Source organism: Sminthopsis crassicaudata, chromosome 1 (genome assembly GCF_048593235.1).
Source record: "Sminthopsis crassicaudata isolate SCR6 chromosome 1, ASM4859323v1, whole genome shotgun sequence".
Taxonomy (NCBI): Eukaryota; Metazoa; Chordata; class Mammalia; order Dasyuromorphia; family Dasyuridae; genus Sminthopsis; species Sminthopsis crassicaudata.
Genome location: NC_133617.1, coordinates 699,031,721 through 699,043,748, shown reverse-complemented (window position 1 = coordinate 699,043,748; position 12,028 = coordinate 699,031,721). Strand labels below are relative to the sequence as shown.

General features: G+C 34.9%; 1 protein-coding gene across 2 annotated transcripts in view; it reads right to left on the bottom strand.

Moving 5' to 3' along the window:
- The window catches only part of TXNRD3 (thioredoxin reductase 3), a 33,181-nt gene that overhangs the window by 5,604 nt on the left and 15,549 nt on the right, over positions 1-12,028 (bottom strand). For both annotated transcript variants that reach the window (XM_074283788.1, XM_074283789.1), the window contains exons 7-13: positions 10,178-10,320; positions 9,005-9,120; positions 8,645-8,870; positions 8,269-8,361; positions 6,374-6,450; positions 5,354-5,510; positions 4,466-4,573 (exon numbers count right to left, since the gene is read on the bottom strand). In XM_074283788.1, coding sequence (XP_074139889.1) covers positions 4,466-4,573; positions 5,354-5,510; positions 6,374-6,450; positions 8,269-8,361; positions 8,645-8,870; positions 9,005-9,120; positions 10,178-10,320 — 920 coding nt within the window. The remainder of the gene's footprint in view (positions 1-4,465; positions 4,574-5,353; positions 5,511-6,373; positions 6,451-8,268; positions 8,362-8,644; positions 8,871-9,004; positions 9,121-10,177; positions 10,321-12,028) is intronic.

Genomic DNA, 12,028 nt, shown 5'->3' with positions numbered 1-12,028 from the left:
GGTCACAGTCAAACAACCTTGATTTCTGTAGAGCCTTCAAACAACCCAGATTTTCTCAAAGCTGTCAGTTGTTTGCTAAGAGTTATGCTGACTGAAAGAAAGAAATTGGACATTTGGGAAGAGGAAAGGCATTACTCAGTTCACCTCTTTAGCTGGTCTTCTAAACAGCCATGTCAGAAACATAAACCCATTATTGAGTGGTGAGCAAATGCAACATGTACAGCAATAGGAAGAGGTAAAGTAGTGATCTTACCCTGACTACTTGGAGGATGTATGATTATATTGGTAAACCAAGAATGAAAGTTTTGGTTTGATGTAAAGTATTTTAGGATAGAAATTTGAGGTTAACATAAGCAATGATAACAGAGTTCAACGACTACAGTGCATATTTATATACTGCAGTTAATTAATCATGGTTACACAAAAGATTCTTAAAAATAAACAATAGGAGAATCCTTTCAGAAAAGTTATATTTTACATTTTAAAAAAGGGAGGAGGAACTGACTTATATAACAAACTTTAAAAATTTCAAACCTTTCAGAACCCTACAGTTGAGACACATTATCTACAAAGGCACACCTACTCTTCAGGTATTGCCTGACAAACTCACCTTTCCCATCCAACATTTTTACCTTCTTTTTCCTCCTTTAATTTTCAAAAGCTTAAGAGCTAAGTCAAATATGGGATAACTTTTAAACAAAATTTCTATGACTCAATTAAAATTCTATCCCAGTAAACAGTTCACTTAATATAAATACAAATCACATCCTCTACATCTCTAAATGGAGGTGCACAAGACAATCTATTAGAAGGTGGAAAGAAGCAGGTAGAGCCTGGAATAAGTCCTTGGAAAGACTCTGACACTACTGGAAGAGCAAGGCCAGGAGTCAGAGGATGACCCAGCCTCCAACATTTTCCATGTAACATAAGAAGAAAGGTTTATAGACTGGAGCTCCTGTGCCAAGGGGACTTGAACCATTCCCCCATGTTAATGAGGTGGACTTTGGTAGAAATGAATATCACTCACTTCCTAATCCACCACCCAAAAATGGAACTTGGGGAAGGTGAAATCAATGGTATCCAAAAACCAGGCTTTCCTTGAACCCTATCACTCATGGACTACTAAGGATTACCAGTTGGAGACCTGCCTCAATTGGGGAGCATAAGCTACAGAGGAGGCAAAAGGAGGGGAGAGAGCCAGTCCATGCATCAAACATCAGGGAGCAACTATGGAAAAGAGCATTAAGCATAGATTTATGTGCTTTTATACTAATAACAAATAAATAAAAAACTACATTAAATACTTTTTAATGTCATCATCTTAAAATATCTTTTTTTTTTTTTGTACAAGCTTTATAATGACAACATAGCCACACAATGATATACATACAGGATCTGTTAATAGTTGTTACCTCAAACCTCAATACCTGTGTATTCAAAAATCTTCATTGAGAGGGGCATACCATTTTGGAAAACACTGTAGTAAACTTAACTCCACATCAACACACATTCCCTACCTCTCTCCTATACAATAGCAAATCAATTGGATTTTAATCCTCTAAACCAGGGGTTCTCAAACTATGGCCCATGGGAGAGATGCGGCCCGCTGAGGATGTTTATGCAGCCCACTGGGTTATGGAAAATGGGCTGAGGGGCAGAGGCAGAGTGTGAGTTTTTGTTTTTACTATAGTCCAGCCCTCTACCTGTCTGAAGGACAGTGAACTGGCCCCCTATTTAAAAAGTTTGAGGACCACTGCTCTAAACTATCAAAATGTGACAGCACCACAACACCAGAGTCCAAATAACATATCTCAGGAAATGTCTAAAAATTATAGCTTGGCAGGATGGTCTACACCAGAGATTTTTTAAAAAGATCTTTTAAGTTTTATTGATGTCTTTTGTTTTTATGTCAATCATATTTAAACATGCCGTTCCTTCTTCCTTACCCAGTGACCTTTCCTCAAAAAAAACAAAAAAACAAACAAACAAAAAAAAAAACCACACACAAAAACAACAATGAACTGATGCTGAGTGAAATGAGCAGGACCAGGAGATCATTGTATACTTCAACAACAGTACTATATGATGATCAATTCTGATGGACATGGCCCTCTTCAATAATGAGAAGAGCTAAATCAGTTCCAATAGAGCTGTAATGAACTGAACCAGCTACACCCAGCGAAAGAACTCTGGGAGATGACTATGAACCTCTACATAGAATCTCCAATCCCTCTAATTTTGTCCGCCTGCATTTTTTATTTCCTTCACAGGTTAACTGTACACTATTTTAAAGTGATTCTTTTTGTACAGCAAAAAAACTGTTTGGACATATATGTATATATGTCCAAACAGTTTTTTTGCTGTACAAAAAGAATATACATATATTGTATTTAATTTATACTTTACCATATTTAACATGTATTGGTCAACCTGCCATCTGGAGAGGGGAAGGAGGGGGAAAATTAGAACAAAAGATTTGGCAATTGTCAATGTTGTAAAATTACTCATGCATATATCTGGTAAATAAAAACTATTAATAAAAAAAAAAAAACAATGCGGGGGGGGGGGGGGGAACCCAACACTGCCACCTAAACAAAATCAAAATCAACCCACATTAAGAACCACATGTGTACCACATCCTACAGCCCTAGTTCCCCAGGAAGGGAAGTACATTTTCCTACCCCATTTGTGGGGTAAAATTTGGTCATTAAAAAATTACAAAATGCCAAAATCATTTTGTATTCATTCTGTAAATGTTGTGTATTTGAGGGAAGGGAAGAAAAAGGAGGGAACAAGCATTTATATAGTGCCTCCTATGTGGCAGGCATGGTGCTTAGCACTTTACAATTATTATCTCATTTGATTCTCACAATACCCTGTGAGATATTATTATTATTAATATTATTACCCCTACTTTAAAGATGAAGAAACCAAAGCAAATAGAGAATAACAAAGATGTTAACAGCCTGAATCAGGATATGGATGTGAATTTGACTCCATGTCCAGCCTGTCCCTTTCTGTACCACTAAAATGCCTGCCTACTTCTCTGTGTAAAGTGGGATATAAACTCTTTGAGGGCAGGACTGTTTAATTTTTGTCTTATGTCCAGAGTACTCCCCACAGTCTAGACACAGTAGGTGCTTAACAAATGTTTGAATTAAACTGAATGCTTCCTGAATAGAGAACTGAGATTTAACTATTCTATTATATCTTCTGTATCATCACACAGTAATCATTCTTCAAGTCTTCTGATCCCACAGATCTTCATTAGAGAAGGCAGCTCTTCAGTATAGCCCAAGTTCCCTGAGAATAGGGTATATATTTTTTTAAATTAATTTTATAATTATAATTTTTGACAGTACATATGCATGGGTCATTTTTTTTACAATATTATCCCTTGTATTCACTTTTCCAAATTTTCCCCTCCCTTCCTTTACTCCCTCCCCTAGATGACAGGCAATCCCATATATATTAAATGTGTTACAGTATATCCTAGATACAATATATGTGTATAAAACCAAATTTCTTGTTGCTTGGTAAGAAATGGATTCCGAAGTTATAAGTAACCTGAGTAGAAAGACAATAGTGCAAACATTTTACATTCCTTTCCCAGTGTTCCTTCTCTGGGTGTAGCTGTCTCTGTCCATCATTGATCAACTGGAACTGAATTGGATTTTCTCTATGTTGAAGATATCCACTTTAATTAGAATATATCTTCATACAACATCATTGTTGACGTGTATAATGATCTCCTGGTTCTGCTTGTTTCACTCAGCATCAGATCATGTAAGTCTCTCCAAGCCTCTCTGTATTCATCCTGCTGGTCATTTCTTACAGAGCAATAATATTCCATAACAGAGAATAGGGTATATCAATATACAGAACACTACTGTATTGTAAGAAATGGAGAAAGGGATAGTTCAGAGAAACCCGGGAAGATCTCAAAGTACTGATGTGAAGTGACAGGAGCAGAACTAGGAGTATGTCAGAGTAGTAATCCTATAAAAACAAACATCTGAAACACTGAAGAACTCTGATCAAGGCAATGACCAAACATGACTCCAGAGAAATAATGATGAACAACATTTTTGGCCATGACTAATACAGGAATCTGTTTTGCTTAAATAGGCATATTTGTTAAAGCTTTTGTTTTCTATTCTTTTCTCCTCAAGGGACAGATGGAGAGAGGTGGGAAGAAGAGGGGGAAAAAAATCCTGTTAATTGAAAAAGAAAGTAAAATTTAATTTTTTAAAAGTCCTTTTCATTTACTAAACAAAGGATGCTGTATTTCTAGTTTTTCTGGAGGGGGGAATATGATTTATAGTAAAGCATTGGTTATAATAAAACATTACAAAGCAACAGAACATTTGGGAACTATTATGAGCTTTAAAGTACAAAGAGGGAGGGTGATGACTAATTACAAATAAGATGTCCTTCAAAAGCTAATGTAATTAAACAGCCATACCTCTATATTATCTTTTTTATATAATTCCATGGCTTTCTCTTCAGACAATCCACAGCAACCATATTCCAAAGGAGTAAACACTGTAGTTGGCACATTAACGTAATCACACTAAAAGATACACAAAACACACTCCTTTATTTTATAATCCTTTAAATAGCAACGGAATCTACATGTATTTACATTTTAAGCAAAAATATTATTTTAATTCAATTTTTAAAATATTTAGCTCAGTGCTTGCTATGTATCTAACAACTATGATCCATACTGTTAGGGATATAGGGAACCATATGATATGATTTTGTTTTTTAGGAATGACAATCTCAAAAATGGGATGAAATTACAAAACACTATTAAGATATAATTTGAAAAATAGAATAAATTACTAGGTCATAACTCCCCAAATTCAACTTGGGATGAAATAGCCTGCAGTTTCCCTTTTTTTCAACAAATCTTTTTTTTAATGGAAAATACAAGTTAATGGTTATTATAAAGAAGACTTCTGGGAAATAACTTACTTGAAAATAAATGTTTTCAAGCATCTCAATTCTCTACCCTGAATTAAATAAAAATTGAGAGATTAATAGCAAAGTACCAGTCATTTTGAAGGAGATTCTCTTAGGCTCTCTACTTGCTTGCGTCGAATTGTACATATATGGTACACACACAAAATTGAGTTGTGCCCAATCTCCTGAAGTATAATGTCTGGGTTCTCAACATAAATTATAGTTCAAAACATTTTGCCTATCGAAAAGTTCCTCTACATTTGCAACAATTACCAATGGGATACAGATACTAGTGAAATAATTTTGATTTAAAATGTTAACTCAAACTCAAAGTATTTTGATCTAAAACTATTAATACAACCTAAAAGAATATATATGCAATCACCTTTTCTAATCGTCCCCCAAAAAGTCTTCGTGCCAACAGCTTTCCTGCCTGTATAGCAACAGGGGTGAGCTCTAGCTTATCCTCTAATACATCCCCAATAGCATAAACATAGGGCACATTGGTTTGTTCTTCATCATTTACTGGTATTTTTCCAGTCCTAAATTAAAATGGATAAAATTTAAAAATTATGATTGAGCTCATGTTAATGGAATAAAAATATATACTGTACTTTATAGATTAATTGGGTACTTTACACATCCCATCTTCTTGGCAATTTTTCCACAAAGAGTTTAATGCCCATTAGGCACTAACAAGAATGGAAATTACATTTCCTAGGCCACCTGCCTATCTCTGAGTGTACCAATTCCCCAGCCAATAAACCCCAAATGCCAAGGGGGTGGGGGAGTCAGAAAGAGAAAAAGATAATAGAAAACGAATTAAATTGGTCCCCTATCCATAGGAACAGGGTATCTGAATATGGCCCCACAAACCACCTCTGCCTGGTTAATTTTCCATTTCTCAAAAAAGATACCAGCGCTATCCACAATATCTGTCAGCTATTAGTCATATACTTATGACTTAAGCTCAACAAATATTGATTCACTGATGATCAAACAAATGGCACATCAATCCTACTTCCAGTGTTTCCAGTACTATCTCTAGAATCTCTCTATGCTCTAGAGCTGTGAGTCATGTTGACCACATAGGACCCCATCACATTACAGCTGGATTATTGTTTGGTTATCTCCTATAAACCACAGTTAGTAGGTAATTGTACTTCCATAACTTTTTTAATATACAAGACTACAGAATAATAAACACTGGATGCTCTCAATAAAGACTTAGTGACTATATAAGTATACTGATTATCAGTAATGATGTTTTTTGAAAGACAAACTTAAAAGATTAACATTTCATGGTAATTTCACACCTTGCAAGTTAAGTGCTAATTTCCAAGCAGCTATCTGTAATGAAAATGTTTTGCGCCAGCAAAATATCAGTAAGGTCATATACACTTACTTCTCATTGATTTTGACACCGATCTTATCCAAGCCAATTTTCGTTGTACAGGAGTCTCGACCAATGGCTAACAAAACCTATATATTAGACAAATATAATAGCTACTATGTATAAACCACATAGATTTTAAGTTATTTATACTCTATTCCCTCTGTTACTCATTACCAATAGTTCCATTAGCTATTAAAGCTAATTTCCCCTGAATAACTTGAGATTGTCAAGACTAAGAATTCAAAGGTGCTAGCAGAATAAAAATACAATATTGAAAATAAATTTTGTCTAATCTGGATATCATGGTAATAATGTGGAAGCAACATCCAAATAGTTATTCAAAATAACATTTCATAAGCATAATATGAAAGAAGGATGGACAATTAGAACAGCTCTGAGAGCTGTAAGTTGGACTTATGATACACTTTAAAAGAAAAGCAGGCTGTCTATAACAGTCTTCTATAGTTTCATATATAATCCATTTGTGTTCTTCTATGAATAAGGAAATGAACATTTTATTTGGTGTTTAAGTCAAGAAAAAATATGTTAAAGAAATATTTCATATTAATATCTGAGTTAGCAATAACTGCTTTACCTCTCTAATGAATTTAAATGTCTTTAGCTTAAAAGACATTTACAATTTAAAATCAAATAACTGCTTAACCAAAACACAAAACTGCATATTATAGCCTAAGAAATAAATTCTGTTAAATTAAGGAAATGGGAAGAGAAAGAAAAGAAGGGGATGGGAAAAAAGCAGGAGGAGATGTCAAATGGTGAATATTATACAGAACAAAATAGAGCAATTTTAAATATGTTGTCCCACTCCTTCTCCTTAGCTTTTAGCTTTTTCTCAAATCCAAAATGTGGCCACAAAAATTATCTTCTTTATCTACCACTTTAAACAAATCACTTCCTTTCAAAAACTCTTCATTGTTATGTCAGCTTCTAAGTACCCACTGCCCTTTATAAGACTTAACCCATTCACAATTAATTTCAAGTCCTTCAACTAGTCAATTCTTACTATCTCTTCTTGTTCTTTTGTTCACCTCTTTAGCTTCAAACAAGTAAACCTGCTCTCAAGTCCACTTTATTTTCTTCACTCTGATTCTATGCCTTCTTCATACCAGCTCAATTTCCTTGAATATCCTTCTATTTCGTATCTGTCAGACCTACTATCTCTCCTCTAATTTGAAACTACTGGTCAAATGACTGGGATCCTATTAATCCCAAGAATCCTTCTTATGAAGGTCAGAAAAGAGAAAAATGTTCATCCCAATAAGTAGTCAAGCCACTATTATTTTCTGAACCAAATGAGTTCAGAAACAGGCTATTTATTTATATGATCACCACTGGGTACAAAGAACCAAGAGTAGGTCTTCATCTCTGTTATAAACAGCTCCCAGCTACACATGTGATAAAGAAAATATTTTAAAATAATGTCTTGTAAAACAGATTCAAAGCCATCTTCTGGCCTATGAACATTACAGCACACAAGATTTTTCATTAGTTCTCTTCATGGTTCTTCCTATCACAGGTAGAGTAACATCATTAACAGTAATACTGAGAGGCCTTAAGTCCTGATCTCAACATCACAGGGATTTACGTATTTTAATGGAATTTGAGTGAAAATTCCTTCTACCTATTCAGAGCAGTAATTTACCTAAACTTAACACCTTGAGAGTTGCTTGTACCACTGAGAGACTAAGAACCCTACCTATAGTTATACAGTTGGCACATGTCAGAAGCTGAACTTGAAATAAGGTCTTCCTGAACCCAAAGCCACTACACCACTGCTTCTCTCATAAATTATTACCTAGAATATATTCCAAGCCCGGATTTAATTTTTTTTCAGGCGCTTAACTCTGGAAAACATACAAGGATATATTACATTGCAAACTTACTGTGTTATACTCTTCTTCGATAGTTTCTGTCCCTTCTGTAGATTTGGCTACCACTTTCAGTTTTCCAGGTGTGCCTTCTTCTAACTGCTGAATCTAACAAGAATAAAATACATGTTTATACCCAAAAAAAGCAATAAATCTTGAATCAACATTTTATACAACTTTTAACTTCCCAGAAGAATATTTTCAATGAAAAAACTCAGAAACTATCACCTCTTCTTTGGTCTTATGAATTTAGATGGAAAATCTACAACTGCTATTCAGAATGAGATTTCCACCCTGAGGGACTGATTGATTTGAGGAAGGTAGAATAAGGAAAATGAAAGGTACAGTAGAATTTTTTTTTGAAAGGATGCCCCAAACCTCACAAACTCACCTTTACAGGTATGTATTTCCTGAGGAACTTCACCCCATTCATTTCCATATAAGCACCTAGTTTCTCTGCTATTTCCTGATCAAAGCCACGAAGAAGGATGGATCGTACCATAACTGTGACTTTTAGCCCAATACCAGCAAGGAATCCTGCACACTCCAGAGCAACATAAGAAGCCCCCACAACTAAAGTATTTCCAGGGCAATAAGGCAGGGAAAAAAGATCATCACTAGATGGGGAAAAAAGCAAAAACATTTATACCTAAACAAAAATTAATTCATTCAAATTTAGATGGGATTTCCCCCCTCTAATTATGAAGAAAATATGATTTAAAGTAAAGGTACCCTATCAATTGCTCCTTACCTAGTGATACAATATTCTTTATCTCCTGGGATTCCTAAATACCGGGGTCTTTCACCTGTTGCTATGACAAATTTCCCTGCAGTATGAAAGGTTTCCTGTCCTTTCTTGTCAGTTGCCTGGAAAAACAGAATGAGAAAGAACTGAAGGCAGGTGTATTTTCTTGGAAATATAAATGTTATAAGACACTATCAGATTTCTGTGGACAACATTACACATGCAGCAAAAAGAAATCCAATGATGTAGTAATCCCCCTCCCACAAAATTACAGCCTAAGCCACAAACACAATACATATTTATATATACATAGACATACACATGCACACACAAATATCAGGATTATAAGCAGAGATTTAAGAGTTAGAAGAGACCTTGGGGTACTGAAAATAATCTGGTATGTAGTAGGCACTCAATAATTTGCTAAATAGTTTTTGTATTAATTCAGTGGAAATATAAGAGCATGTATAGAATGTGAACAAAAAATTTAAAAGGTTGGTAGCAGGGCTTTGTTGGAGCAAGCTCAAACCCAAAGCATTCACACCTTGGTAATAACAAATGTTGCAAATTTAGATTTGTTTTGGTAATTATCTAGATTTAAAGTGATGGAGGAAATATTAATAATGCAAATTAAACCTATAAGTGTGGCATATGCACATTTTTCCTCCAGAGAGCTTGTTGTTAAACATTTACCAGTATACCTGTTTAAGGTGAATTTAACATTATTAAGTTAGCCTACTTAATGGTCTTAAAGGGGACTTAAACAACCATCCCATAGGTGCTGATAACTAATGTCTACAAAACATTTTGAAATCTTAAATTACAAGGCATCACTGATAAAACTATTTTCTCTTTAGTCTCTCTTTTAAATATCCCACCCCTTTGCAGTTTCCAGACAAAACATGCTGTTTTATTTAAGACAACAATCTAGTTTAGAAATAGAAATAAACTTTTAAAGTTAGAGAAAAGGTTTCTTTAAAATGAAATTCATTCAGTTTGCCAAAAGGACTCAAGACAAGTAGCAAGAAGACTAAAAATCAACATTCTGATTCTGAAACAGGTCAACCATGTGAAAACAATTAACTTAATTCATATTTATAGCAAAAAAAAATTTAATTAAAATAACAACACAAGCAATAATAGCAAAGAAAAACAAGAGATTAAAAATGAAAATTGTACCTTTATTTTATGGTGTTCGACAAATTCACCATAGGCATTGGAGTATGTTACAGCTCTCTCTCTCAAAGCCACCCTATAACCCCAATTTAAAGAGCCTATATGGTTCTGAATTGCTTCTTTCATGGTCTCCCAGTTGTGCTTAACTAAAAGTAAACAGTAAGGTTGAGATTTAAAATCAAACATAGTTTAATGATGCCATTCATGACATACAGGGAAAAACAAGTATTAAGAAGCTCCAAAGACATGAAGGACAAAAGCCCTAGCTATGTTAATTCTCCTTGCTTTTTTATGTATTTCACTCTTCTTTCAGAAAGCAAGAGAGTCATGTGCAAAAATGTTTGTAGCAGCCCTTTTTATAGTGGCAAGGAATTGAAAACTCAGTGGATGTCCATCAGTTGGAGAATGGTTGGATAAGTTATGGTATATGAATGTTATGGAATATTAATTGTTCTGTAAGAAATGATCAACAGGATGATTTTAGAGAGGCTTGGAGAGACTTACATGAACTGATGCTGAGTGAAATGAGTAGGACCAAGAGATACAAAGTACAAGAGAATATACAGCAACAAGAAGATTATGTGGTGATCAACTGTGATGGACTTGGCTCTTTTCAACAATGAGGTGACTAGGGCCAGTTCCAATAGACTTGTGATAGAAAGAGCCATCTGCATCCAGAGAGAGAACCAGGAAGACTAAATGTGGATCACAACATAGTATTTGCACTTTTTTTTTATTGTTTGCTTGCTTTTTTTTTTCTTTCTCATTTTTTTCCCTTTTTGATCTGATTTTTTCTTATGCAGCAAGATAAATGTGTAAATATGTTTAGAAGAATTGCACCATGCTTAACTTATATTGGATTACTTGCTGTCTAGGGGAGGGGAGTGTGGAAAAGGAAGGGAGAAAAATTTGGAACACAAGATTTGTAAGGGTGAATGTTGAAAATTATCTTTGTATTTTAAAAGTAAGAAGCTATTATTAAAACTTTTTTTTAAGTGGCTGTGCTTTGGGCAGCTAGGTAGTGTAGTAGATAGATCACCAGCCCTGAAGTCAGAAGGACCTGAGTTCAAATATGGCCTCAGACACTTAATACGTCCTAGCTGTGTGACTCTGGGTAAGTCACTTAACCTCAATTGCCAAAGTCAAAAAAAGAAAAAAAGTGACTTTTTTTTTTTTACTACTTTCTGAGTGGTGAAGAATCCCCACATGAGGTACACACCTATAATCCCAACTACAGAGGAGGCTGAAGTTTGCAGATACCTTGAGCTCCAAGAGCCCTGAGTGTCTACAATAAGTTAAGTTTCAGAATTGGTAAGCTTTCAGAAGGGAAGGCCCACCAGGTTGCTTAAGGAGGAGAAAACTGGACAAGGTTATAAAATAGAGCAGATCAAAACTCCCATACTGATCAGTAGAGGCATTAAGCCCAATAGGAGCCTCTATTGTTCAGTCTGAATGAGATAGGGAGATTGTCTTTAAAAACAACAACAATAACAAAAAGAATCCACAAATGTTCAAGCCACTACACTTTCCTAACTAGAACTTCTTTTAACAAATTCCCTCAAAGATTTAAGATTTAGGACATACTGAGGTAGAAGCTTTCACCGTAGTTAAAACAACCACCATCAGCCAACAACTCCAGGAACTTGTTCAGTCTGGGCCTTTAAAATGAGTGTGTTCATGAGCCTATAGGCACTGTTATAATAGAACTTGGAGATATAGTATCCCAAGATTAGGAAAAAAGATTAGCGATAAATTGTGGACCATATTTAGGGAGTGGGGGTGGGATGTGTCTAAGCAATGAGCATGGAAAAAGAAAGGGGAAAAAAAGTTGTATTTCATCAAACAATGAGAGGT